We start from the raw sequence: 27,589 nt of genomic DNA, 5'->3' as shown, positions 1-27,589 counted from the left end.
GGTTCCGGCTTCTAAAGCTTCAGTTTAGAAGCTAACCTGGGCGTAGCAAGAGGGAAGGCGAGGATATAGTCCCAACGTTGAGTCTGAGATCCAGGGAAGGTTCTGTGGGCCAGCCTGGGAACTTGAATCCTCAGGGCCAGGGTGGTCTGCCTTGCCTTGGGGGCGTGGCCTAAGCCCAAAGGGGCGGGAACTAGCCTGACTCCCGCACACTGAAGCGGGGTGAGGGTAAATTAAGGCGGGACTTTGACCTCAAGGGATGAAATCAGATCCCAAGAGGCCCGGCCTTGCCCTGTCGGCACCAACAATCCTCCACAAAGCTTTATCCTCCAGTACTTTCGAGGAGCATGGTCTACACCCTCAAGATCTTGGAGGCGTGGTCTAGGCCTGAGAGGGCGGAGCCTGAACCCCGGGGGTTGCGCGAGGCCCAAGGAGCGTTCAGGCCCGTGGGGACAGAGGCTCCACGTTGAGCCAAATGCCGTTCTCCGTACGCAGAATGAGCTCTGGCTTCCTCCGCACCTTGCGCGTTCGGTCCACGCTCAGGCGGAAACGCAGCAGTGTCAGCGCCACGACCACTCGCATCTCTGCCATGGCGAAGCTCTGTCCAATGCAGTTCCTGCAGGAAGGGTTCAAACCAGAGGCAAAGATCCTTAGGGCGTGCAACCCTGGAGTCAAGCGTTCAAATGCTAGCACAGCCTGCTACTATGAGTGCATCCTGACGGATGGCCGCCTTTGTCTTAGCTTTAGTTTCTGCCTCTGTAGAACTGGAATGAAGACCGCATCGCAGACCAGTTGAAAGTGTGTGAGCCCAGAACCCGGGGGTCTAACATACAGGAGGGGTACCCTGTTCTCAAGAATGGAATTGCGATCTGATTCCGAACTCATGATTCAATCAAGGGTACAAGGGGGACATGGGTTGCCAGGAATTACCTGTGGGTGAGACTTGGTCTCTGTTTCCATGGTGCACACCCCTGATCTGATACTGACCCTGTTCCTCCCATTTGTGATAGGGGCCTTACCTGGGACCTGCTGAGAAAGGGACATAGGCCAGCGGGGAGCGCTGCTGTGGGGTATCCGGGTCAAAGCGGTAAGGATTGTACACCTAGATCAGAATTGCCTGAGTGAGTCTGGTGACTGGTCCAACCATACAGCTTGACCTGCACCTCAACCTCTGGTGGCCCCTGCAGCTGGAACACCCTCGGGACCATCTGTTCCACTCTACCACACACTACAGCTTAGCCATGCCTGTCTCCTGTTGTCAAGCACCCAAGCTCTGTTCTACCCCAAGGCCTTTGCACTTGATGCTTCCTGAGCCTGGAACAGGTCTCTACTGTTCTTCATACTCATTAGGTCTCAGCTCAAACGTTATCTTGTCTTCAAGGCCTCTCCTGATTCCCTGAACTAAATGCCCCCCACCCCATCTGTTTTTACTTCCTTGGAGCATTTAGCAATTCCCAAAATGATCTTATCTATTGGTTTGTTGCCCTGAGTTTGACTTTAAAGTTCATGAGGGCAAAGGCAGTGTCACAGTAGGTTATCAGTGCTGAGCACAGAGCACGGCACCCAGCAGATGCTCAGTGACTATGTGAGTTAACAAGGACTGGGTGAAACAGTAGTAGTAGGAGGGCCAGTCCCTACACGCAGCCCAGGGAAGGAGCCATGGCCACAGAAGGACAAAAGCAGGATCTTACCTTAGAGTCAGGCCACACTAAAGGATTGTAGTGTGTCCCATAGATGCTGAGCAAGCAGACAATACCTGTAGGGATATTTGGAATCAGTGGGGCCCAAGGGGGTCTCTGGAAACACACACACACACCACCTAATTCTCCCTGAAATCAGCCAGGGACTGCAGCCAGCCCCCTATGAACCAGCTGCCACCGCTTCCTTTTCCTCCTCTAAAAACATCTGCTGCTGCCATGGCTGCTCTCTCTGTCTCTCTCTAGCAGGCCCCCATCACCTGACTGACTGTCCATACAGTATGGCATTTCTGGTCACAGGCATATTATTGCTCCATCTACATGTAGCTACCTCCCTTGGCTCCCTTCTGCCTTCTGAATGGAGTCAGGTGCCTGCACACAGCATTCAAGGCCATTCACCATCTGCACACTGATGTTATTCTCCATAAACCCACTTGCTCTTACATTTTGGAGAATAGCCATGCACATTTCCTCCCTGGATGAGGTCTTCCCTCCATCCTGGGCTTCTCAAGCCTGTCTCTTCATGTTGCCCATCCTTGATGCCACATAGACAGGAATGTGTGGGGCCTACTGCATTTCCCCAGAGACTGGGTGGTACTATAGCCTGAGCCCCCAGCATCACCCCAGAGAAAGTTTGGCTCTTAGGAGAGAGGTGCTCTCAGGTAACTGAATGAAACTAACCTTCTGGGTCATAATTTAAAAGAGCAATCCTGAGGACCTGGGTTCAAATCTTGGAATTCATGTTGGAAGAAGACAATTGACTGCTGAACACCACACTGTCCTCTGACCTCCATATGTGCATGTATGAACACGTGCACACACACACACACACACACACACACACACACACACACGGGAGAGGTAGTAATAATAATACTAATAAGGGGATAGTAGTAGTAATAATGATAATGATGATAGGAATAACAATTTGTTTTAAAGATACTGACTGCCATCAGTATCCATCCAGGTCCAGCCCTCAGTGACGATTAGTTATATCAACTTGATACAGTCTAGAATCACCTGCAAATGGAGTCTCAATGATGGATTGCCTAATTACTTACTGTATGCATACCAATAAGAGATTTTCTTTTTTAAATTTTATCTTTGTGTGTGTGTGTGTTTGTGTGTGTGTGTGCACATGACTTAAATCTGTGGATGTCCTGGAACTCACTCTGTAGACCAGGCTGGCCTCAAAGTCACAGAAATCCACCTGCCTCTGCCTCCCAAGTGCTGGGATTAAAGGTGTACGCCACCACCTTCCAGCCATAAAAGATTTGCTTAATCAGATTACTTAAAGTGGGAAGACACATTGAATGTGAGTGACACCATTCCATGGGCTGGATAAAATAAGAAGGAGAGAATAGAACACTGGCGTGCATTGAGCCATTCACTGCACACTGCTCTTGTCTGTCTGTGGCTGCAATATGACAGATTCGAGTCCCTGCCACCCTGACGCATCTACAAAATAGATTGGGAGTCATGAACCAAATAAATACTTTACCCCTGAAATTGCTTTTGCTGGGTTACATTGTCATATCGGCAGGACATGAAACTAGTCACTCTCATCACTAGCAACAGACGGGATCTTTTCCATCATAGGCACCCAACACCCACAGCAGGCACAGTTGCACCCCTATAAACCACACCACAGCAGTGGAGGGGACAAGCAAGCACCTTTGGGGATGATGCGCCCATCTGGCAGCTTGATGTCCTCAGTGCACCGTCGAGAGATGAGTGTTACCGGTGGGAACTGTCGGAGACTCTCCTTGATACACATGGTGGTGAAGGGCAGCTGAGTCAGGTCGTCCCTGAAGAGAAAGGAATGGTAACTCATGCACACACGCATGCACACATGGGAATGGTTTTGTAGGACCAGTTGGGAGATCAAGAATGGTCCCACAGCTTCTGCAATTTGCAGATGTCCCAGGCTGGTGTCAGAAATGTGACTGGCCAGGAAGGAATGAAAAGTGTCTAAAGAGACACTGCATCCCCTCATTCTGATGATCAGACTTCAAAAGCAATGGAGTCCAGGAAACTGAATTCCCCCCAGGCATCTAATGCCAGGAAAGGGGGAAACATAAAGGTGAAGCCACCTAGAAGGGAAACTCTCTCCCAGAAAGAGACTTACTTTACAGAGCATATGATGATGAGCCAATCGTGGTTGGGCCACACCTTGACAAGGCTGCTACACATACATAACTCTGACCTCTACTTAAATCTTAACCTCATTCCTAGACCCCAAAAACAGACTTGGGAAAGTGTCACTGCTACTCTTTGTCATCTGCCTTTGCCCTTCCCAATGTGGTTACATTGAATAGATCTCCATTTCCTGTTTTCCATTAGTAATTGGGCTGTTTTAATTGAGTAATGGAGAATGGGCTACTGAACCTGGTTTCTTGCAGGCACAGGCTGTGACCTCAAGCCCCATTAACAAAGTCTTAGGATGCAAAATATCTGACTACCACCCAAGTAACTAACATGGGAGGCTGAGCTAGAGAGTGAATTCAAAGTCAACCTAAGCAACTTAATGAGGCCCCGTCCAAACACATACACACACACACACACACACACACACACACACACACACACACACAAGAAGGCAGTGAGGCAGCTCAATCTGGGTTTGATCCCTGGAGAGAGAGAGAACCAATCCCTGAAGTTTGTCCTCTAACCTCCACAAGCATGCAGTAGGGCATACATGCGTACACACACACACACACACACACACACACGCACACACACGCACACACACACACACACACGAGAATTAAATAAATAATGCAATAGAAGCAAAAAAGAGAAAGATGCCTGGGAATGTAGCACAGCGTAGCTCAATGCAGTCCAATTGGTTGGTATAAGTGTGGTCTGAGGTTTGGACAAAACTCATCAGCCAGTCGCAACAGTGACAAATGAAAGCAGCAAGCAATAGAACTGGCTGCTGAGCTAACACTAACCTGTCACTGATGAATTGTTGTGCAATCATGGGCGGTACCAGGGCAGCTGGGAGTCTCAGAGCTGCAGCAAGTTACTTGCTTGTATGCAAGCTTTCCAGATCTCATATGTTGCATTTTTTCTTTGTCCATTGCTGATTTCAGAACAGTTGATTTACTCAGAAACCCACTATGGACCAGTTATAACTGTTAGTTCATTTTTTTTTTTTTAAACATCAAGACTCTTGCTTGTGTGTGTGAGTATGAGAGAGAGAGAGAAAGAGAGAGAAAGAGAGTGTGTTGTTCTGAGACAGGGTTTTACTATGTAGCCTAGGCTAGTCCCGATCTCTCTGCAACCCTCCTGCCCCAGCCTCCAGGATACTGGGATTAGAATTGTGCACCACCACACCTAACTCTAACAGGTTGGTTTTGGCTGTTGTTTGTCCCATGTATGCAGGTGTCCATGGAGACCAGAAGGGGTCACCAGATCGCCAGGACCTGGAGTTAAAAGTTATGGTGAGCAGCCCAGAGTGGGTGCTAGGGTTGGAATTCAGGACCCCTGGAAGAACAACAAGCATTCTTAACCATTGTGCCATCTCTCCAGCCCCCAGAGAAGCTTTGTGTTGCTGTCATAAAGTGCCAAAGAACATCCTTGTCATAAAGATACCCATAGATAAAAAACATGATCAAGAAAACAGAAGCATAATTAGATTGTAGCTAGTACCATCTCCTGCTGGACTCCCTAGCCAGACCCTCCAACATTTCCCTTTGTTAGAAAGATGTTTAGGGTCCTATAGCACTCAACTGAGATTCTCCCAGAGGGCACACACAGAAGGCAGAGAGAGATAAGAAAGGAACTTCTCACTGTGCTATTTAATTGTGGGGTTGGAGTTCAGAGGAAGTGATTTTCTCACCTCTCCCTAGTACAGACCAGCATGAAACTGATTATGTACCCAGACTGGCCTTAAACTTTCAGGCATCCTGCCTCAGCCTCCCCAGTGCTGATTACAGGTGTATGTTCCCACAAAGTGGGAGTGTGTGTGTGTGTGCGCGCGTGTGTGTGTGCGCGTGCACGCGTGCACACGCGTATTTGTTGATGTGTGGTGGGGTGCATGTATGCATTTGGGTATTTGTCCACATATGTGTGCATATGTGTGGAGACCCAAGGACCCCCCCAGTGTCATTCCTCATGCACCATCACCCACCAATTATTTTTCTTTCTTTTGGTGCTGGTGGGGGGATGTCAGGGTCTCTCATGGGCCTAGAACTCCCCAAATAGCATAGACTGGCTGGCCATTGGACCCAGGAATCTGCCTGTCTCTGTCTCCCCAAAATTGGCATTATAAGAATTTATCACCATATCCAACTGTGGTGGTTTGAGTAAGAATGACCCCATAGGATCTTATATTTGAATGTTTCATCATTAGGGACTGGCACTACTTGAAAGGATTAGGAGGTATAGCCTTGTTGGTGGCAGTATGTCAGTGAGGGTGGGCTTTGAGGTCTCAAGGGTCCAGTGTCTCTCTCTTCCTGATGGCTGTAGATCCAGGTGTAGACCTCTCAGCTACCTCTACAGCACTGTGTCTGCCTGCATGCTCCTATGCTTCCTACCATGATGAAACTGGACTACACCTCTGAAACTGTAGGTCATCCCCAACTAAACATTTTCTTTTGTACCATAGTCATGGTGTCTCTTCATAGCAATAGAACAGTGACTAAGACATCAGCTTCTTCTTCTTCTTCTTCTTCTTCTTCTTCTTCTTCTTCTTCTTCTTCTTCTTCTTCTTCTTCTTCTTCTTCTTCTTCTTCTTCTTCTTCTTCTTCTTCTTCTTCTTCTTCTTCTTCTTCTTCTTCTTCTTCTTCTTCTTCTTCTTCTTCTTCTTCTTCTTCTTCTTCTTCTTCTTCTTCTTCTTCTTCTTCTAATCCTCCTCCTCCTTTTTAAAGCATGGATTTTCTTTCCTGTTCACAAGGCAACCTTTTGCCAAATGAGGCATCTCCCAGATGGAAACAGTGACTCATACAGCCCAGGCTGGCCTCAAACGAGGTCAGACAAGGCTGACCTTGAACTTTCCCTGCTTCTGTCTTCCAAAGGCTGAAATGGCAGATGTGCCACCATGCCTGGCTATGGGGCTCTGCTCCCTGCATCACTCAGTGCCTTCCTGTTCTCTGCTCTGCATTTCCTCTTTGCAACATAATCACCCTGCATGTCATTCCATCCTGGAAGGTGATGTGCCCACAGACATTATTCCCAGGCTGCTGGGCCCCTCCTGCCTCCTCCTGTTATGCTTCACTGTGGGACTTGCCTCCTTCACAATGTTTTAGTGCACACAGAATGGTTCTCCCCCAGCCCCTTTGGTTTGGTTTGGTTTGGGTTTTGTTTGTTTCTGGAATCTGCACTGAGAACATATCCCAGAGTAATCCCGGCTCACGGGAGAGTTAGGAGACACCTGAACCCAGCCAACAAATCGGAAGCAGCCCCACTCCACACACCTAAGCCCAGTAGCCACAAAAAGACATGTGTGGGTAAAGCAATAGCTAAATGCTTGCCACGAGCCACTGAATTTGAGGGGTGTTTGCTATGTGGTGGGACCACAGCAGTTGCTGATGAAGGGGTTCTGAGAACTGCTGGAGTAGGGGTAGACATCACAATCAATCCCACCTCATGAACTGGAATTCTGAAAGTTTGAGGGACTTGTCTAAGGCCACACAATCAGGAAGAGGTAGAGCAGAGACCCACACTCAAGACTCTGGCCTTCTCCCTTCAATCCTCCTGACCCTTCCAACTGACCAGTCCAGCTCTTCCAGCTCCCGGCCTTTCATGACTTCTTGGATCTCTTCCCGACACTTCTCCTGGTACTCTGGGTACTTCGCCAGGTTGAACAGCGCCCACGACAGCCCACTAGATGTTGTGTCGTGACCTACGGGTAGTTGGGTGTTGCAAAACTGTTACTGCCAGGCAGATTACAGTGCTCCTGGGGTGTTCCCCACACCAGGAAAACAGTAGTACTTCTTCCCAGTGTCACTCGGCATCCTTACCTTCAAACATGAATGTATCTGCCTCAGCTCGGATATCCTCATCAGACAATTCCTTTCCCTCTTCATCCTGCAGGGGCAGTGGAGGATGCTGAGCCCACTTTACCCCACTTCCTACAAAGTCATATCTACCTATTTCCCATTTGTCCTTTTCTTTTCTTTCTTCCTCTCCCCCAATCTGCTTTTTACATTTATTTATTATGTGCACACATTTATTTATTTAGTGTGTATGTGCATTCATGCATTCATGCCACACATGTGAGAATCAGAGGACAACTTGCTGGGGTCATTTCTCTCCTTGGAACATGTGGGTCACAGGTATTGAACTCAGGTCCTCAGTCTTTGCAGCAAGCGTCTTTTCCTGCTGAGCCATATCCTCAGTTTTTCCCTTCCACCCCATTCACTCAGAGACTCCCTGTGCAGCCCAGGCTGATCTCAGACTTGAGGTCCTTCCACCTCAGTCTCCCAAGGGCTGGAGTTACAAGTAGACACCACTGTGCCTGGCTTTCCATCCACTCCTCTCCTAAATTAAACTGAGTATAAATAGGCCAGGCAGAGTGAAGGATGCAATGTACTATAAAAGATTCAAGAGGGGAGTTCAGGGGAAGGAAAGTCAAAGGGAGTCCGTCCAAGCATCACTTGAAAATTATGTTTTACTACAAGAAATGAATGAGGAGTACGGAAAAAATGGATCAGTACATAAAGGTGTCTCCTGCCCATCCTGACAGCCTGAGTTAAATTCCTAGAACCCACATAGTAGCAGAGAATCAACTCCCACAATTTGCACTCTGGCCTCCACATTCATGATGCAGCACATGCGTGCTCACATGCCTTCATGCACTCACAAAACTAATAAATAAATGATTATAAAAAGAAAAGGAGGAGAGGCATTGGACAAATTCATAGACCAGCAGATATTTCACTAAGTGATTAGTGGAGAGAGAGAGAGAGAGAGAGAGAGAGAGAGAGAGAGAGAGAGAGAGAGTCAGATATATCAGGACAGTGCATTTCCTAGCTTGCCCAAGCCTCTCCTAGCAAACACTATCTGTGGAAGTCAGAGAAAATTTTCAGGAGTTGACTCTCTCCTTCTGTCATGTGAGTTCTGGGGATTGAACTCAGGCCATCATACTTTCTAACAGGCCTCTCTCTCTACCCACTTCTCCTCTTCTCCCTCCCCATTTTTCATTTGGTCCTTCCATTTCTTCACAGGTAATGTAGCCCAAAGTAGTCTCACGATCCTCCTGATTCAACCTTCCAAGTTCTGGGACTATGTGTCGCCATATCCATATTCTAAGTTACCCAGAGATGACTTAAATATACACAAGGAGCATCATCATATTTGCATGCCACTGTTTGCTAATCCACGCTGCACACCTGCATTTGCCGAACAGCTCATGACAGCCATTTATCCTGCTGGATAGCCAACAACTTTGTCATGAGGTCTTACGAGCACCAGGTTACAAGAGACAGGTACCATGATCTCAACCAAATACCCTCTGAATGGCAGAGCCATGGCTGGAATCCAGAACTGTATCAAAGATTCCACACAAGAAGCTGAGTGGCACACCCCTGCGATACCAGCAGTAAGGAGATGGAGGCAGGAGGATCAGAGATTCAAAGTCATCCTCAGCTACAGAAGGTTAGTGCTGAGGTTTGGGATTAGTGTTGGCTAAATGAGATATTGGCTGAAAGAAATTAAAAAAAAAAAAGACAACAAACAAGAAAGCCTGGAAAGACAGTTCAGTAGTTGAGAGCACTCGTAGAAGAACTGGGTTTGGTTGCCAGCTCCCAGGACCAACATCAGGCAGCTCCCAACTGTCTATAAGCTCAGCCCCAAGGAGTTTGACCCTCTTCTGGATTCCAAGGGCACTGTACTCAGACATACACATGCACATATATTTAAGAGTAAAATAGATGTAAACTTCGGGGCTGGTGGAAGTGCTCAGTGGGGAAGAGAACTTGCTATGACAATATGAAGACCTGAGTTTAAATCTCCAACACCCATGGTTTTTTTGTTTTTGTTTTTGTGTGTGTGTGGTTTTTGTTTGTTTGGGTTTTTTTGGGGTTTTTTTTTTTTTTTTTTTTTTTTTGCTTTGTTTTGTTTTGTTTTAAAAAGGGCTGTGCTGGAGAGATGGCTCGGCAGTTAAGATCACTGGCTTCTCTTCCAGAGGTTCTGAGTTCAATTCCCAGCAATGACATGGTAGCTCACAACCATCTACATGCCAGAACACTGTATACATAATTGATGGGGAATGTTCTTCTGTATATTTGTTTCTATTATTGGTTAATGAATAGAACACTATTGGCTGATTGGCCAGACAGGAAGTGACATAGCTAGGCAGAATCAGAATACATGCAAGGGCAAACAGGAAATCCTTCTCTGCAGAGACACTGAGTAGTCATCATGTAGCAGGCAAAGGAGTTGCAGGTCCAGCATTCCCCAGTAAGATAAGATGTGGAAATGAGTGGATTGATAAAATTGGGTTAATAATTAAAACAGAGCTAGCCCATAAGAAACAGAAGCCAACAGCTTTATAACTAATATAGTGTCTGTGTGTTTATTTGGGGAGAAACGGCTGCAAGAAAAAAATTCATAACACATAATTAAATCTTTAAAAAAAATCTATGGCTTTGTGTGCACTGGAAACAAACAAGCAGATCTCTATTGCTGGCTGAACAACCATACTAGATGTAATGGCAAGATTCCAGTCCCATGAAAGACAATGTCTCAAGGCAGTAAGTCAGAAAGCAACAGAGGTCGATACCACATTTCCTGCTCTGGCTGCTACATCCAAATGTGCATGTATGGCACCCACACCCACACACTTACATCCATACCATACACTCAAATCCACAGAAGGAAGAGCCAAAACTGAATGACAGGGCATTTGCCTGGTATTCTTCATGCCCTGGATTCAATTCTCAATACTCCAACAATAATAAAAATAAGACTGCTTCAGCTGGAAGTTTGCTGTGTGTTACCAGCACTCGCTGCTCTTCCAGAGGATCCTATTTCAGTTCCCAGCACCTATGTCAGGCAGCTTCCCTGTACCTCCAGGGTACCCAATGCCCTCTTCTGATCATCATGGCTATTAGCACTTGTGTGCACATACCCACACATAGACACATAATTAAAAATATGAATTGGGATAATGTTTTGTGCACTATAAAGATTTGTCACTCATGTTGGTTTAATAAAACACTGATTGGCCAGTAGCCAGGCAGGCAGTATAAGTGGGTCTACCAGACTAGGAGGATTCTGAGAAGAGAGGCAGAGAGGCACTTGCCAGCCAGATGCAGAGGAAGCAAGATGAGAATGCCTTACTGAAAGAAGATACCAAGCCATGTGGCTAAACATAGATAAGAATTACGGGTTAATTTAAGTTGTAAGAGCTTGTTAGTAATAAGCCTGAGCTATCTGCCAAACAGCTTATAATTAATATAAGCTTCTGTGTGTTTATTTGAACCACTGCATGACTGGGCAGTGCAGAAACTTCCATCTACAAAAAGAAAAGTATTTGCCCAGAACCTATAATCATCCTCTTGTATCCTTTAAGTCACCTGTAGGTAACAGAATAGCTGGGCATGGTGGCATACACCTGTAATCTCACCACACAGGAGGCTGAGAGAGAGGAGTATAGATTGTAAGTTTGAGACCAACCTGGGAATTAGAAAGAGAGAGAAGGGGTCAGGGATGAGTAGGTTAAGCTGACAAGATGGCTCAGTAAGTGAAAACACTTAGACACCAAGCCTGATGGGCTTGAGTTTGATTCCTGGGGCCAGACCCACATGCTTGAAGGAGAAAACCAACTCCCACAAGTTGTATTCTGACCTTCACAAAATCTCCATAACATGCATGTGCACCTACACACAAATAAATCATTGTAACTGTTTTTGGAAACAGAATCTTAGTATGTAGTCCTGGCTGTCCTGGATCTTGCTGGCCTCAAACAATCTACCTGCTTCTGCTTCCTGAGTGCTGATATTAAAGGTGTGTGCCACATGCCTGGCCAATGACTATAATTATTATTTTTTTTTTTTTTTGTTTCAAAAGAAAGATGCTGTGTCCTGTACAGATCTTATTGTGTTTACATCAGCTGTCCGAGCCAGGCTCATAGCCTTTAAGTATACAGGCGTGTTCCACAGGGCAAACCACACACTAGACTATAATGGTGCTCATTTAAATTAAAAGGACTGAAGTACTCTGTTGTGGCTTCTGAATGAACCCACCCACATTATGCACCTCCTGCACCTGACTCCTTCCCCATGAGTTTGAGCATCTGCAATTCCCATGCTGGCCTCTAAGGACAGAAGCCTGCTTCCACACAGCCTTACCTTGGCCAGCAGCAGCACATCTATGAAGTCCAAGGTTTTGCCTTGCTTAGCCTTTAGCCATGCCTCAGCACCCTGCTGGCGCAGTGCCCGCCGCCGCTCCTGGATGACTTCAGTGGTGAACTTGTGCACGGTGTCGCAGGCCTGGCGGAAGCGCCGTCCATCGGCAGTGAGGTAGTAGATGAAATCCAGGTAGTGATGAAGGCGGTACTGGCGTCGCACCACCAGAGAGCTCAGTTCGATGATAGATGAGATGTAATCGCTCATTTTCCTACAGAAAGAAGGGCAATGAGCCACCCATTCGGCCCAGACACATGCATGGGACCCAGCCTCTATTGTACAATGACAGACAGAGGCCCTGTATTAACCGCATTTTGTTATTTTTTTTTAAATTATATTTATTTTATGTGTATGAATGTTTGCCATCGTGTATGTCCGTGCACCAGCTGTATGCAGTGTCTGAAGGAACCAAAAGGGAGTCTAATCCACTGGGGCTGGAGTTACAGATGATTGTTAGCTGCCACATGAGTATTTGAAACTGGATGCCAAGCTCTCCAAAAGCAGCAAAAGTGCTCTTAATAGCTGGGCCATCTCCCCAACCCCTGTATTCTTTCCCCGTGTTCCTCCCTCTGTTTCTCTCTCTCTCTTCCTTCCTCCCCCCCTCTCTCTCTCTGTGTGTGTGTGTGTGTGTGTGTGTGTGTGTGTGTGTGTGTGTGTGTGTGTGTGTGTGTGGCTGGAGACAGACTGCAAGGCTTTGCATATGCTAGGCAAGCCCTTTACCAACTGAGCTATCTTGACAGCCATTTCATGTTTTTGAGACAGGGTCTCTCGTCACCCAGGATAGACTTGAACTCACTACATAGCAAACAATGACCTTGAACTTCTAATTTTCCTGCCTTTTCTCACCATCTGTTTGGATTATAAGCATGCACATGAATTATTTTATTTTAAGGGTTTTGTTTTATTATTCTTTTATTTTATTTTACATGTATAAGTGTTTTTCTTGCACATCTGTGTACTACTTGTATCCCTGTTGTCTTCAGAAGTCAGAAGAGGGTATTGGATGCCCTGGAACTAGAGTTATAGATGGTGGTGAACTGCCAGATAGGTACTAGGAATCAAACCTGGATCCCATGCAATAGTATCCAGTGCTTACTGAGCCATCTCTCCAGCCCATGTTTTTATTTTTAATTCTGTCTATGTGTGGAGATCTGAGTGCCTGTGTGTGTTCACCACATGCATGCAGGTTTCCTAAGAGGCCAGAAGAGGGCACCAGATTCCCCCCAGAACTAGAGCTATAGGTGGTTTGTTATCTGCCCATCAATTTGTGCTTAGAACCAAATCCTGGTCCTCTGCCTCTGTGCTTGTAACCATTGGATCATCTCTTAAGCCCTGTACCTGGCTTATTTATTTTATTGCACATGACTAGTGATGGGACAGAGGGCCTCCTACATGAGAGGCACTCACTGTAAAGCTGCACAACCAGCCCCATAATGATAATGGGTAATGAATGAACTGAGTGGTTGTTATTTTATTAATTCAGTCAACACATATTCACTGGATACTTTTTACATGCCAGGGAAGCTGCCACATTATCTTATCCTTAGAGTATCTCCCAAAGTCAGATATTTTCATCTTTGTGTAGCAAAGGACTGGGGGTGGTGGCTCCCTCCTGTAATCCCAACACTGAGGAGCTGGAATGAGGGAGGATCTAGAGACCACCCTGGGTACAGTGTGAAAGCATGTAGGATGGGATGGAGTCATGACCCAGCAGTTAAGAGCACATACTACTCTCCCAGAAGAATCAAGTTTGATTCCCAGCCCCATGATGGACAATTCACAGCTTGCCGTAACTCCAGTTCCAGGACATCTGACACTTTCAGGTTCTAAGGGCACCTGTGCTCCTGTGCACATACATATGTGCAGACACATGGGCATAACATTTAAAGATAAACTAAGCTTTTCATATATATGTTTAAAGGAGGAAAAGAAAGTGGAGATAAGGAAGAAAAATGAGGGAGGATAGGGATAAAGAAAAACAACAATACAGGAAGGAGATGAAGAAAAAAGGGGATGTGATGCAATAAGCAGGAAGAAAAGGAATAAGAAGGACAAGATAAAAGAGGGAGGAGAGTAGGAACTAAAAAAAGAGTGAGCTGGGCGTTTCTAGGCTGTACCCTCTCTGTGGAGGAATGGGGGAAAGTACTATTTCCTAGGCATCCCCTAATTGCCAGGACACTGGCTGACATCGTTTTACTTACTTAGGAATTTATGTGGCGTTTTTCTTTCTTTGCTTGCTTGCTTTTTAGACAGGTTCTCAATATGTAGCCCAGGCTATCCTAGAACTCACCAAGCAAGTTGGCCTTGACTCAGGGTGATCCACCTGCCCCTGCCTCCAGAGTGCTGAGATTATAAGTGTGTGCCACCATGTGCTGTGGCATTTTTGAAACAGGGTTTTACTAAGCTGTCCAGGCTAAATTCAAACTCAAGATCCTCTTGCCTCAACCTCTCAAATGCTGGGATTACAGACCACAGGTGTGGACTACCACACCCAGCCAAAATCTCCTCTAATCCTCTCTATACGAGATCTGAGGCTTGGAGAAGTGGTGTCATCTTGGGGCCACCCAGGAAATCCAAGGAAGAAAAAAGGCCCACCTTGCATCACAGCAGGGAGCGTCCCTCTTTCCTCCCACCCACCACCTACCCTGGGGCCACACTCACTCCTGGCAGTCACTGTTGTAACTGAACACACATTTCTGAAGGCTGTCCAGGGTCAGGAGACTGATGTGCTCGAACATGTCAAAGGAGGCCACTGAGCCCTCTGCCAGATGCCGCCGCCATTTAGCCTGGAAGGTAGACAGAAGGTAACCAGGCATGAAGCCCACAGGCCATGAGCTGCTCAGACAGGACAGGCAGGACCCTCAATGCCAATCCAGTTCAGATGTAGCAAGGGACATGGGGCCCCCTTTACTTTGAGGCCTTCCCAGGTGAGGCGAACCTCTTTCCCACCACTCACATGCATAATGTCCGTGCACTGGTTGAAGATCTTCATGTAGGGCTTCAGGATGTCAAAGTGGAAGGCGGGTGTGAGCAGACGGCGGTGCCGACTCCACTTGTTCCCTTTGCTGAGCAAAAGTCCATCCCCTGAACCAAGAAAACCAAGGGCTAGAGGCCTCTCCTGTCCCCCTCTGGAGCCCTCCAAGAAACCCTTTCCCTCTCCTGATTCCCCTGTGTAAAAGACAATCATTACAGCTCCATTTTCAGTATGAGGAGTGTTTAGAGCCCATTGGATAATCCCAGATAAGCAGGAAGCAGCAGTCCCCATCTTCTCCAGCTACCACTGGTGCCTGCATTATGTAATCTGAGTTCATCCTAAGATTGGAAGTTATAGGAAGTCTAAACCCATGTGTCAGAAACGGATGGAATCTCCAGCCCCAAGCTACACATCAGATGAGGCTTTTTGTCCTGAATTAATGGGATGGGAATCTGGGCTGGACTCCAGAATGATGGTACATCACTAAAGATCATAGCCAATGAAAAATCCAAAGGGAGAGAAACATTAGACAGATAAAAACCAGGGAGATAGCTCAGAGGTTAAGAGCACTGACTGCTCTTCCAAAGGACCCAGGTTCAATTCCTAGCACCCACATGACAGCTCACAACTGTCTGTAACTCCTGTTCCAGGGGATCCAACACCCTCATACAGACATGCATGCAGGAGAAGAAACATCAATGTACTAAAAAATTAATTTTAAAAAGAAAGGTAAAAACTAGTTTGTGATCAAATTGAGGGGGTGGACAGTCATTCTGCCTTTTCTCTATGCTAACATCCAACTTTGCAAAGTTGTAAAATAAACTTGTTTATTTTAACTACTTGGAGTCTCCTGTACTCTTATTATGAAGTGAGGACCACCACCCTCCCCTTCAGCACTCACCTAACCAAGGCTTCAGGAAGCTGTAGAAAAACTCATCCTTGGGTGCAATGGCAGCTGTGGAGAGAGAAGAGACAGACAATGGTGATTCCAGGCCAAGTTCTGACCTCTGTTTATGACTTTCTTGGGCCTCTTCTCTGGTCTCCTGCCTCCCATCTCACCCCACCTTTATATCTGTCCCTTGAGAAATCTTACAACATGCTGATCTGAACTTGAGTCTCTCCCACTCAAACACCTCCCATGGCTCCCCATTGCTCTTGTAGAAGAGCTTGGAGTTTGGCATGTTTGTAATCCCAGCAATTGAGATGCTAAATCGGGAAGATCACTGTAAATTTCAGGACAGCGGACAGCATCAGCTATATACATAGTGAGTTCCAGGACAACCTTGGTTGCTGTGTAATAACAGCTTTTCTTAAACAAACAAACAAACAAACAAAAACAAAACAAAACCTTGGCCTCTGTGTGTGAGGTATAAAGAAGAAACCCAAGCTTTAGGAAAAATATGCATGCATGTATGTATGTATGTGTTTGTGTATAGGCTCACATGTGCCCTGGCACTTGTATGGAGGTCAAATAACAACTTGTAAGAGTCAGTACTCCCCTTCCATCTGGGTCACAGAGGTTAAATTCAGTCTACCAGGCTTGCTAACAATTGCCTTTACCCAAGGAGCCATCTCATTTGCCCTAAATCCTGGATTTCCTTGTATTAAATAAATAAATAAATGGGGCCCCTCTCCCTCCCACTGATGACTGTGTCTCATCTAGTCCCTGCATCCAGTCTCTGACACTCAGTCCTTCAACAATCTCACAGCACACCCGTCACTCACAGCCAGGCCACGTTCCCATAGGAAGGATGACACCCCTTAGCTCCCCCACTCCTGTTATCAACTCTAGCTGCCTGAATCATAGCTGTAACCCCACAGCCAGCCTCAATTTCCTGTCTGTCTTGCTGGCCTGCCCGGAGGGGATCTAATCTGTTGGCATTGACAGAGTCTCTGCCAACACACCCACCTGTCCCCCTCCAGCACCTTGACAGGGCTCATTTTCAAAGCCATTGGTATCAGCCCTGGTCCAGACTTTGCTCCACCCTCCAGCCCTTGTCACTCCGACACACAGGACCACCAGCACAGAGCCTCTTTGCTTCTAAACAATGTCAGGTGCCCCTGGTTATTGGGGAGCATGCCTGTGTTCCCCAAAGTTCAGATGCTGAAGCTGAAGTTTGAAGTCTACTTGTGATAATAGTTGAGTTTCTTTCTGATTAAACCAAAAGCCAGTTGGCAAAGTGCTTGCCTTGCAAACAAGACATCCTGGGTTTGGTTACCAGAACCCACATTTAAACGACAGCAAAGCTGATGACATGATGAGTGGGCCACTGAGATGAAGCAGTTGGTGAAGGTGCATATGGTCAATCCTAAGCACCTTCGTTCCGATCTCAGGTCCCACAAGGTGGAGAGAACCAACTCCTGCGGGTTGTTCTCTAACCTCGTCAAGTGCTATGGCACTTTAGTGTCTCCTCTCCCCTCCTCACATACCAAAGAAAACTTACTTTTAAGATGCACTTATAATCCCAGCAATGTGGGGATGAAGAGAAGTGAATGTGTAAGGCTCACTGGCCAGCCAGTCTTGGCAAGTTCCGTTCCAAGCTGGGGAGGGGAGGGGTGGGGGAGGGGGAGGGAGGTGGGGGCAAGATGGCACCTTAGGAATGACAGCTGGGGTTGTCCTCATGCCTCCACTTGCATACAGGTGTGTACACAGACCCCCCAAACCAATTCTCTCTCTCTCTCTCTCTCTCTCTCTCTCTCTCTCTCTCTCTCTCTCTCTCTCTCTCTCTCTCTCTGAAAGCTGGATATTGCTCAAGTCACAAGCTAGGGGATCAGGAAGGCCACCTTTTCCTTTTTTAACCCATATCCACCAAGTTTTCTGACTGGATCTGGCTACCATGATGACCAAGAAGCTCCAGGAAAACCGACATGGCAGCTTTGGCTGAGCTGGCACTAACAAAGCAGGTCTTGGGGCCAGGAGGTGGACCCACAACAGTTCTTCAAAGGAAGAGACTCCAGGATGCCCTGTGACAACCAGATGCCAGGGTGAAGTTCATGCCACTGATAGTTTTGGACAGAAGCCTGGTGTTATACTACCATCTATTTTTGTGAAGAGGCAAATCATAAGCTTTGCAATGAGATCTAGGAAGGAATCCTATGTCACTATGGGACACCATGCCCCACACACACAAACACCTTCAAAGATGGAGGTGCTATACAGCACTTTGAGGTTCAGAATATCAGGTGTGAATCCCAGATCTTTGTAGATGATGTTGCAAAGACTGCTAACAGAGGAAACCCAGATAAATCAAAGTTAATGCAATGAGGTAGGCTTGGTGGAATGTGCCTGCAATCCCAGGAGAAGGCAGGAAGTTCAGAAGTTCAGGATCATCTTGGGCTATATAGTGAGTTCAAAGCCAGCCTGAGACACCTGAGACTCTGCCTCAAAAACAAAACAAAACAAAACAAAACTTTCCAATTCAGTGAATGAATGAACCAAAGGGCACATGGATGAGAGAAAAAATAGGAGCTGGAAAATGGCTCTGAGAGTAAGAGCTCTTGTGCAAGCACGAGGAGTGAGCATTGGTCCTCAGGACCAGGGAAAACAGGCAGGGCCCAGTGAGATGCTTCCTTCAGTGGGTAAAGGTGCTTGTCACCAAGCCTAAAGACCCAAGGTAGATCCCCAGAACCCCTTAGGTTGAAGGAGAGAACAGACTCTTGCAAGCACATTCACTGTGGCTCACACCCACCCTCCACACAATAAAAATAAATAAAAATTGTACTTATAAGAAAACGAGTCAGGCATAGCTGCATGCACCTGTGACCCCCGTGCTGGAGAGGGAAGACAGCATCTCTGAGGCTCACAGGCCACCAGTCTAACTGAAAAATTTCAAGTCTCAGGTTCATATAAGTTCTATAAGTACACAAGTACATATACATGTGTGTGCACATGTTTGTGCATGTGCACACACAGACACACATACACATTTGGTTTTTAATTTTAAAAGAGTAAGGCAAAGGAAGTCAGGAAAGATGAATGGATGGTTAGGTGGGTAGGGTTGGTGGGTGGAAGAATGTGTGGGTAAGTGGCTAGATTGATAAATGTGTGGATAAATGGGAAGAGGGGTGGGTAGATGGGTGAGAGATAAGTGAATGGTAGGTAGATGGATATTGAGTGAATAGGTGAATGGGTGGGTGGATGGTTGGATGGATGGATGGATGGGTGGGTGGGTGGGTGGTCATGGAAAATCGCATGTATGCATGCATGGATATATGATTGAGTGATTAGGTGAGTGGATGTACAGATGAGTAGATGAATATGTTGACAGATGTGTGGCTGGCAAGATGGATGGATAGATTAATGGATGCATCCTCCTGGTACACCACTGTTATGGAATATTAGTTTAAGATGTATTACATTCATTTGTGCTGTGGAATATTTGTGTAATGATACAAAGACATGTTGCATTCTTTTATGTTGCATTTGTTTAACTCTGTAAAGCTGTGTTACTTTGCCTGACTAAAACACCTGATTGGTCTAATAAAGAGCTGGATGGCCAATCGCTAGGCAGGAGAGGAACAGGCAAGGATGCCAGGGAGAGAATAAATGGGAGAAATCTAGGAGAGAAAAGAAGGAGGAGTTTAAAAAAAAAAAAAAAGGAGAGGATGCCAAGATCCAGACACCCAGTCACATAACCAGCCATGGAGTGAAAAGGAAAGAAAGATATGTAGAATAAAGAAAGGTTAAAAGTCCAGAGGCAAAACACAGTTAAAGAGAAATGGGATAATTTAAGTTAAAAAAGCTGACTAGAAACAAGCCAAGCTAAAGCCAGGCATTCACAAGTAAGAATACGTCTTCATATACTTATTTGGGAGCTGGGTGGTGGGCCCCAAAAGAGTAAAAGGAAAAACCTATACACCATAGGAAGGTGTGAGTGGAGAGGCACCTAAGAAGGGATATACACGCCCAATGTGACTCAGCCACCAAGCACTCTTCCCTGCACTGACAAACTGCGTGCACAGTCACCCTTCATCAGCACACTCCTGCTGCCTTTCTGTGTCCAACCCACGCAAGGTGATGCTAGTGATCCAAGGATGGCTCAGCTCCACTCCCTGCCTGCAGGAGCTCCGGGGTGGGGTGGGAAAGGGAAGGAGAGGCCCACACCAGCCAATTATCAAAATTGCAGAGAGTGTGCCAGGTGCTAAGAAAGTCACAGAGGAAGGGCTACTGGAAGGCCAATGAGGCTTCTGAGCGGAAATGGCTGTAGCCACATCTTGTCTGTGAACTTATAACAGTGGCCACACCCTTTGGGCGTGGCTACAGGTTTGGATGTGACCTGTTTAAGGGAGGGGAGCAGGGGGGACACATGCCCCTTGGGTGGCAGAGAGCATAGGGGAGGCAGGATTTGCATTCTTGGAGCAAATTTTTTTCTGTAAAGAGTTCATTATTATGTCCCATTCTTTTTGTCAAATCATCAGACATGGAACAAATTTTTTCTGTTAGCAGTTGATATTGTGTTCCATTTTTTGCATTCTGTTTGTCGAATCATTGCCGTTTTCAATGGTCTGAATCCTTTCTACTAAGGTTTCATTACCAGTCTGTAAAGGCTGTATGATTTCTATAAGTTCCTCTTCTTTGGGCGTGGTTACAGGTTCACAGGCACAATGTGGCTACCAGTGACTGGAAGCAAAACAGACACCTCTCTTTTCTTGGCTTTGGAATCCGTTCTAAACTAGCCAGGAGTCTTACTGACAGCCAGATCTGGTCAATTGCTGCCTGGCTCAGACACCGGCCATTGGCCCTAGCACCCCAGGATAAGGTACAAACCCATTTGCTTCTTGGTCCAGCTTCCTCTTAACACTCATTCTCATTTCCTGCTCCCACATGCACATCCCCTCTACTCCATCCACCCAGAGTGCCTGAATTCCCCCAGCATCTTTCCACTTCTGTACCTCTGGACTGACAAGCCTCTCTGTCATGGCCTCTACACCTGACTAACTCCTACACATCCTTCAAAGCCTGGCTCTATTGACCCTTTTTTGCAAGAAGCTCTCTTCCGGGTAGTGGGGGGGGCACTTTGTTCTCCCAACCTCTGCCTCCTCCTCAGCTCTATCACTGTCCTTCCATGATGCTCATGCTAGGAAGGGAGACTGCCTCTAGCAGGCTGGTAATGCCATTTCAAAGGAAAGTGCTTCAGAAAGGCCCCTACTACATGGTGTGCAGCTCAGAGAAGCTCTTATGCACAAAACTGTGCTCAACAGCTAGACCTGAGCTCAGACTTCGGCCCTGCGGCTACTTGTTATGTAAACCCAGACAGGTCACCACTCTGAGTCTCCATCTCATTTTCCTTCTTTAAAAAAATTACATTTCTGTATTTAAGTATGTGTATGTGTGTGCCTGCCAAGCAAGGTGTGCAGGTGGAGGTGAGGACAACTTGCAGGAGTAGGTTCTCTCCTTCCACCAAGAGTTCTGGGGATCAAGCTCAGATCATCAGGTTTGGCAGCAAGCACCTTTGCCAGCCGAGCCATATCATTGCCCTTCCAACCTGGTATATGGCTTGTGGTTCCTAAATCAGCACGTGTCAATAATTCATGAGCCACCTATTGGCTGATTCGTTACTCAAATTACAGTTATCACTTATTGGCAGCAAACACTTGTGAACTGAATACTTAGGAAGCCTGTTAGTGAACAATTAATACACAGCCACTGTGGAAAATATCAAGAGAATTCCTTAGAGAGTAAAATATAGGGCTGGCAAGTATGGTTCAGTAGGTAAGACACTTGCCCCACAGGTGAGGACCAGGCTTCAGACTTCCTGGAGCCATTTAAGACCAGACAGTGTAGTACCCCTACAGTGAGATGGGAGGTGGGGGACTGGTGAAGGCACCTGCCAACAGCAATGAACAAGAGACCCTGGACCCCAAAGATGCTTGCTTCCAAGCCCCACACTCATACACATAAGAATACATACACAAATAAAAATAATAAAACCATTTTAAAAAGTCAAATGTAGGACTAGGGAGACCGGGTTCAGTAGCAGAGTGTTTGCCTACCATGGTCATGGTCCTGAGTTCCATACTCAGTATTGGGGGGAGAAAATAGAAGAGGGCCAGCAAGATGATGCAGTGGCTAAAAGCACCTGCCACACAGGGCAAACAGCCTGAGTTTTATCCCTGGGATCTACCTAATAGAAGGAGAATTGGTTTTCACAAATTGTCCTCTGACCTACACACACATACACATACACACACACAATCTTATTAGGGAAAAAAAGAGGAAGGAATGAATAAAGGGATAACAAGCAGGAGGAGGGGGACTGTGAGAGCTCAAACCTGTGCGTGAATGTTCACCATAGCACTGTTCACAACAGCCAGTGGGTAGGTGAACAAGCAAACTTTGATCCATCTATACAATGAATCCTAAAAGGAGCACAGGGTCAATGTGTTCAGCCGTGTGGATGGACCAGGAAGACAAGGTCTGGAAGCAGCAAGTTCGTCTAGAAGAAAACAGGTTCTGGGAGCCAGGAGGGTCACAGGGAGGAACCAGAGGCAAGACCGCCTCGGGTGCAAGCTACTTGTGGGAATGATGAAAACCTTTGAAACTAGAGAGAGAGAGATTCATTGCACAACCTTGCAAACACACTGCAAATCATCACTGATGGCTCATCTAAAAATAATGCCCTGTGCTCTGGGCCAGTTCTGCCTCAGTAAGGAAAGAACACAGCACAGAGGAAAGGGGCCCAGCCTGGGCAACAGTTGCAGTGATAGGTGGGCACCCACAGGGAGGGGCTGAAAGCTCCAGGGGTCCCACATTTCCCTCCAGGCTGACTCAGCTCCAGTCAGTTCCTCTTGGCTCTCCATCCTGCTCCTCCAGTGGGGCAGCCAGGGAGACTGACCTGAAGGGGGAGGACCAGGAGGGAATCAGGCCTGTTTGCCAAGTGCCTGAGAACAGCTGAGTCTCTGGAGAATTCAGACCAGCCCAGGAACCACACAATGGGAGGAAGAGGAAGAGAAGGATCGGAGAGGGAGGGAACGAGAAAGAGGAGGAAAGGCAATGGAAGAGAGAAAGGAAACAAAGGTGAGGTGGCTCAAAGGGTAAAGGTGCTTGCTGCTGAGCCTGGGGCTCTCAGCTCCACCCTCTGGACTCACGTGGTGGGAGGAGAAAACTGACTCCCACAATTGTATGCATATATTCACACACACACACACACACACACACACACACACGCACGCACGCACGCACACACGCACGCACGCACACACACACTAAAATGTGATAATAAACTTTTTTTTTAAGGTACAAGAGCAGAGTGGTGGCACACACCTGAAAGGATCATTGGTGTGAGCCAACCTGAGCTACATAGAGAGAACCTGTCCCCAAATACCAAACCAGTCCCCTTGTGGCTATGAAGATAACCAGCCAAGGGTAATAAGAGCTGGCAGCGTGGCTCATCCTGAAGGGTTAAAACTGAAAAGGCACATTTGGAGGATTTGGGAGGATTTGGGAAGGACTTCCTGGAAGAACATCCCTTAGAACTGGGAATTGAGAATGAGTGAAAACTCATCAAGCATCCTTGGGATAAGTAGGGACAGTATCTGCCTCCCTGCCAGCCGGGAGCTTAAGTGCTTGGTCTTGCTGGGCAGATCACCATCTTAATGAAGTCAGTGCCATGGCCTAGTATAGAGCAATACTTACTTACCCAAACCTGGATGAGCAAATTGCTTGGATGTGACTTCCCACAGGACCACAGCCTTGCAAAGTCCCTGAGACTCTTACACACTGCCACACTTTTTGCCCATGCTGTTCCCACAGACTGCATTCTGCCTGGCCCTCTTTGGTGAACTTCTCTTCATCCCTCAAGTCCCTACTCAAGTAACCCTTCCTCTGTAGCACCCTCATGTCTATAACCCCAGGAGGGTTCTGGGAGTTGGAAGTTCACTCCTCCCTCTGAGGCCCAACCTGCCTACCTGAGGCACCCAACACAGGCTTGATGTAATCAGGATGTACAAGCACCAAGAGAGGCAGGAAAGGTCCAACCCATGCCAGGATGGTGTGGTGCATGGTGTCCAGCACTTTCTTCTCATTTTGAAGGCCCTTCTCATTAGGAAGATACTATGGTAGATAGAAAGGGGCAACAAAGGCATGACAACTCAGCTTATTATGTTCCTACTCCCTCCCACTACTGCCTGCCTCCTGCAGAACACTGAAGATGAGGTCTCTTGCTGCCCTTCTCTGAGTTCTCCCTCATCTAAAAATAGGAAGAACAATAGGGCTGGAGGTGTGGCTTAGGAGTAGAGCCCCTGCCTAGAATTCCTTAGTGAGGGGCAGGGGGTGTGGCTTAGGAGTAGAACACTTGCCTAGTCTTCATGAGAATACGGATTCCAAAAGCATCACAGTGCAGGCGCTGGGGGCACAGGGAAATGGGGGTGAAGGAGGGGGAATAGGAGTTGGCATTTATCAAGAATTTGATATATGTCCTGTTTCATTTTTGTCACTGGAACAACTGAGAAGAACTAAGTGATTGCCCAGATCTGACTGACCTATAACTATGTGTGTGGGGAATTATTTTTATTGGTAATTGATGTAGGAGGGTCCAGCCCACTGTGGTCAGTGCCTCCTGTGGGCAGATGATCCTAAGTTGTATAAGAAAGCTCCCAAAGCCAGTAAGCAGTGCACCCCCATGGTTTCTGCTTCATCTCCTGTCCTGACTTACCCCAATGATAGACTGTGACTTGGAAATGTAAGTCAAATAAATTCTTTCCTCCTCTAAGTTGCTTTGGGTCAGAGTTGTTTTTTTTTTTTTTTTTTTTTTTTTTTTATCATAGTCACAGAAAAGTAAAGTGGAATGCAATGTTAGTAAAGAAGGAAGAGGAGGAGAAGAAGGAGAAATCCTATTAAACCACTTATAGTGGCAAACGTCTGCTATTTCAGCACTCAACGGGTAGATGGCAAGAGGAACAAAAATGCAATATCATCTTTAGCTACACAATAGGTTTGAGACCACATTGTGCTATATGAGTTACCTTGGGGTAGGGGGGAGAGAGGGGGACAACAGAGAGAGACAGAGAGAGCAAGCTGGGCCTGCAATTCCAGCACTCAGGAAGATAATCATAGCTGTAGTAGCCTGGGTTACACACTGAGACCCTTTTCTCAGGAAAGACAAATGAAGCCTAAAAGCAGAGAGGGATTAATGTGGGACGATGCTCTTGTACACTGTAGATTTGTCACTTGCATTTGTTTAATAAAACGCTGATGGGCCAGTAGTACAGGTGAGACTACCAGAGTAGGAGAACTCTGGGAAAAGGGAAGGCAGACACCGTCACCAGCCAGACTCAGAGGAAACAAGAGGAGGATGCCTTACTGAGAAAAGGTACCAAGCCACATGGCTAAACATGCATAAGAATTATGGGTTAATTTAAGTTGTAAGAGCTTGTTAGTAATAAGCCTGAGCAATGGGCCAAACAGTTTATAATTAATATAAGCCTCTATGTGTTTATTAGGGACTAAACAACTGTGGTGCCAGGCTGGACAGAAACTTCCATCTGATGTGTGCTTGGAGATGAGCATGAAATTTCATCTAGAAGAAAAAGATATTTGGACAGAGGACACAATTTGACAAAGGACCAGAGAGGTTGACAAAAGGCCAGCTTCAGAAAAGGGGAGGTCAGTTCTGGAGCCTGCAGGGGCATGACAGGACAAGTCAGGAGACTGGGCCTCCTAGTCCAGAAGGCTTTGCACCCTAGCCTTTCTCCAGATGGTAATGGGAAGCCATGGTGATGTGTGAGCAGGAAAGGGGTGGAATGATTGGAATCCAGAATTTCTCAGGAAAGCTAGAAGATGCCAATTTCAAGAACACGAAAGATGAACTTTTGTGTTCACATGATCCTTGTCAATCAGGCTGAGTAACTGGGCCCAGAGGTTTGTATCACCATGCAAACAAATCTTTATGTGTTGAATGCTGTGTGTGTGTGTGTGTGTGTGTGTGTGTGTGTGTGTGTGGTGTGTGTGTGCTCATCCCTAAGTTGGGTCTCTCAACTCATCTTTAATTCCCCATCTTTTAAAGAGAGTGTCTCAAGTATGATCGTTCATAACTGTAATCTCAACACTCATGAGGCTGAGGCAAGAGGATTTGCTGTGAGTTTGAGGCTAGACTTAGCTACATATGAATTCCAGGCCAGGCTGAGCTGCAGAGTGAGACTATGGCTCAAAGTAAAAATTAAAAACAAAAATAGTTGACTTAGGCATGCTAACATACACCTATAATCCCAGCACTCAGGAGGCTGAAGCAGAAGGGTTATGAGGTTGAGGCTAGCATAGCCTACATGACAAGATGTTGTGAAAAATACCAAATGCAAAGAAAGAGTAAGGATCCCAGTGTAGTACCATGTCATTCCAATAATGAGAGTAACTAGGGATGCATGGTGGTGTACATCTTTAATCCCAGCACTTGAAAGGCAGAGGCCTGCCTGGTCTACATAGCAAATTTTAAGAAGCCAGGGTTATATAGAGAGTATCAAAAAAAAAAAAAAAAAAAACAAGTAAAAGAACAAAAGTAGAATCACCCTAACATGTAAGGTTAGAAAAACAAAATCTCCAGAAGCTCTTGTTCTTTTGCTGCAGCTATTGCCTACGACGTGGAGTTTATTGAGAGAGGGGAGAGAAAGGGGGTAGCCAACCGAAAGTAGGGGAAAGAGAGAGAGAGAAGAAAGAGAAAAAGAGCAAAGAGAGAGAGAAGATCAACGAGAGAAGGCAAGAGAGAGAGAGAGCAAAAGAGAGGTATGTGCTTGACGCACTTGCTTTAAAAAGGGGGGACTTGCGCATGCAAAACTGAGTCCCCTGGCAGCCAGGTAAAGCTTGAGCAGCCAGGTAAAGCCTCAGGTAGTGATGACATGGCCATGAGCACCCTGCCCATCGTCGGGGGCGGGGTCAGCAGACTGCTGGTTCCCAACAGGAGCCTCCTCTTTGCCCCTACTCTGGGCCCCAACCCCAAATTTTATGGTCATCAGTACCTCCCTGCTACATTGGTAGCTACAGAACTATAGAAAGAACTTTTTATCATCATCATCATTTTGTTCCAGGCATGGGTAATTTTCTTTAAAGTTACTGCACTGTCACTACTTTACCGGTGGGTACATATCGCCTGGCAGGTCTTTATTGTAACATTTAGCTCTAAATAAGACCACTGATGTCACAGTCCAGCCCCTAGTAGCCTGCATCACAGCTTCCAATACTAGGAAAGCTAGCCAGCAGGGGTGGGAACTTAACTTTATATAGTGTGCTCTGTCTCCTCCCAACAGTGTGACCCTGGACAAACTGCTTGCCCTCTCAGAGGTTTCATCTCCTACTCCAGTGAATCTGCTTCTAACCTCAGCCCGCTCAGCTCTGCCCGTGCACACTCACCATGCTCACGTGGCCCAGCAGCCAGTGACGGCCAGGAGGCTCTGGGAAGCAGCTCAGTCTGCGACAAGTGGTGCGGAAGTCCCAGCACAATTTGAATACCTGCAGTAGCAGGCGGAAGAGGAAGAAAAGGAGGGATAGCAACAGAGCTGACACAGCATACACTCGAAATGCTGTCTTCTCCAGCCCCAGCAGATGCAACAGATAGTCGGTGATGGGCAGCATCCTA

General features: G+C 46.7%; 1 protein-coding gene across 1 annotated transcript; it reads right to left on the bottom strand.

The window, feature by feature from the left end:
• Window positions 1-369: 369 nt before the first annotated feature.
• LOC127216703 (ultra-long-chain fatty acid omega-hydroxylase) lies at window positions 370-27,589 on the bottom strand. The gene is made up of 12 exons (XM_051177521.1): window positions 27,364-27,589; window positions 23,931-24,075; window positions 15,925-15,978; window positions 15,006-15,133; window positions 14,711-14,835; window positions 11,993-12,260; window positions 7,661-7,727; window positions 7,413-7,542; window positions 3,369-3,502; window positions 1,689-1,753; window positions 1,017-1,099; window positions 370-613 (listed from the first exon to the last, which is right to left on the bottom strand). The coding sequence occupies exons 1-12, from the start codon at window positions 27,583-27,585 to the stop codon at window positions 436-438; spliced, it is 1,599 nt and encodes a 532-aa protein (XP_051033478.1). The 5' UTR covers window positions 27,586-27,589; the 3' UTR covers window positions 370-435.

Source organism: Phodopus roborovskii, unplaced genomic scaffold (assembly GCF_943737965.1).
Source record: "Phodopus roborovskii unplaced genomic scaffold, PHOROB, whole genome shotgun sequence".
Classification (NCBI taxonomy): Eukaryota; Metazoa; Chordata; class Mammalia; order Rodentia; family Cricetidae; genus Phodopus; species Phodopus roborovskii.
The sequence above is the reverse complement of the archived record's forward strand: the minus strand, read 5'-3'. Positions and strand labels throughout refer to the sequence as shown.

Excerpts from the sequence above, each read along its gene's own strand:
- LOC127216703 (XM_051177521.1), bottom strand. The coding sequence starts at position 27,585 with ATGCTGCCCATCACCGACTATCTGTTGCATCTGCTGGGGCTGGAGAAG. Across the intron at positions 15,979-23,930 it reads GCCTGTGTTGGGTGCCTCAG|CTGCCATTGCACCCAAGGAT; the intron begins GTAGGCAGGTTG and ends CTCTCTCCACAG. Across the intron at positions 7,728-11,992 it reads ATGTGCTGCTGCTGGCCAAG|GATGAAGAGGGAAAGGAATT; the intron begins GTAAGGCTGTGT and ends CTGCCCCTGCAG.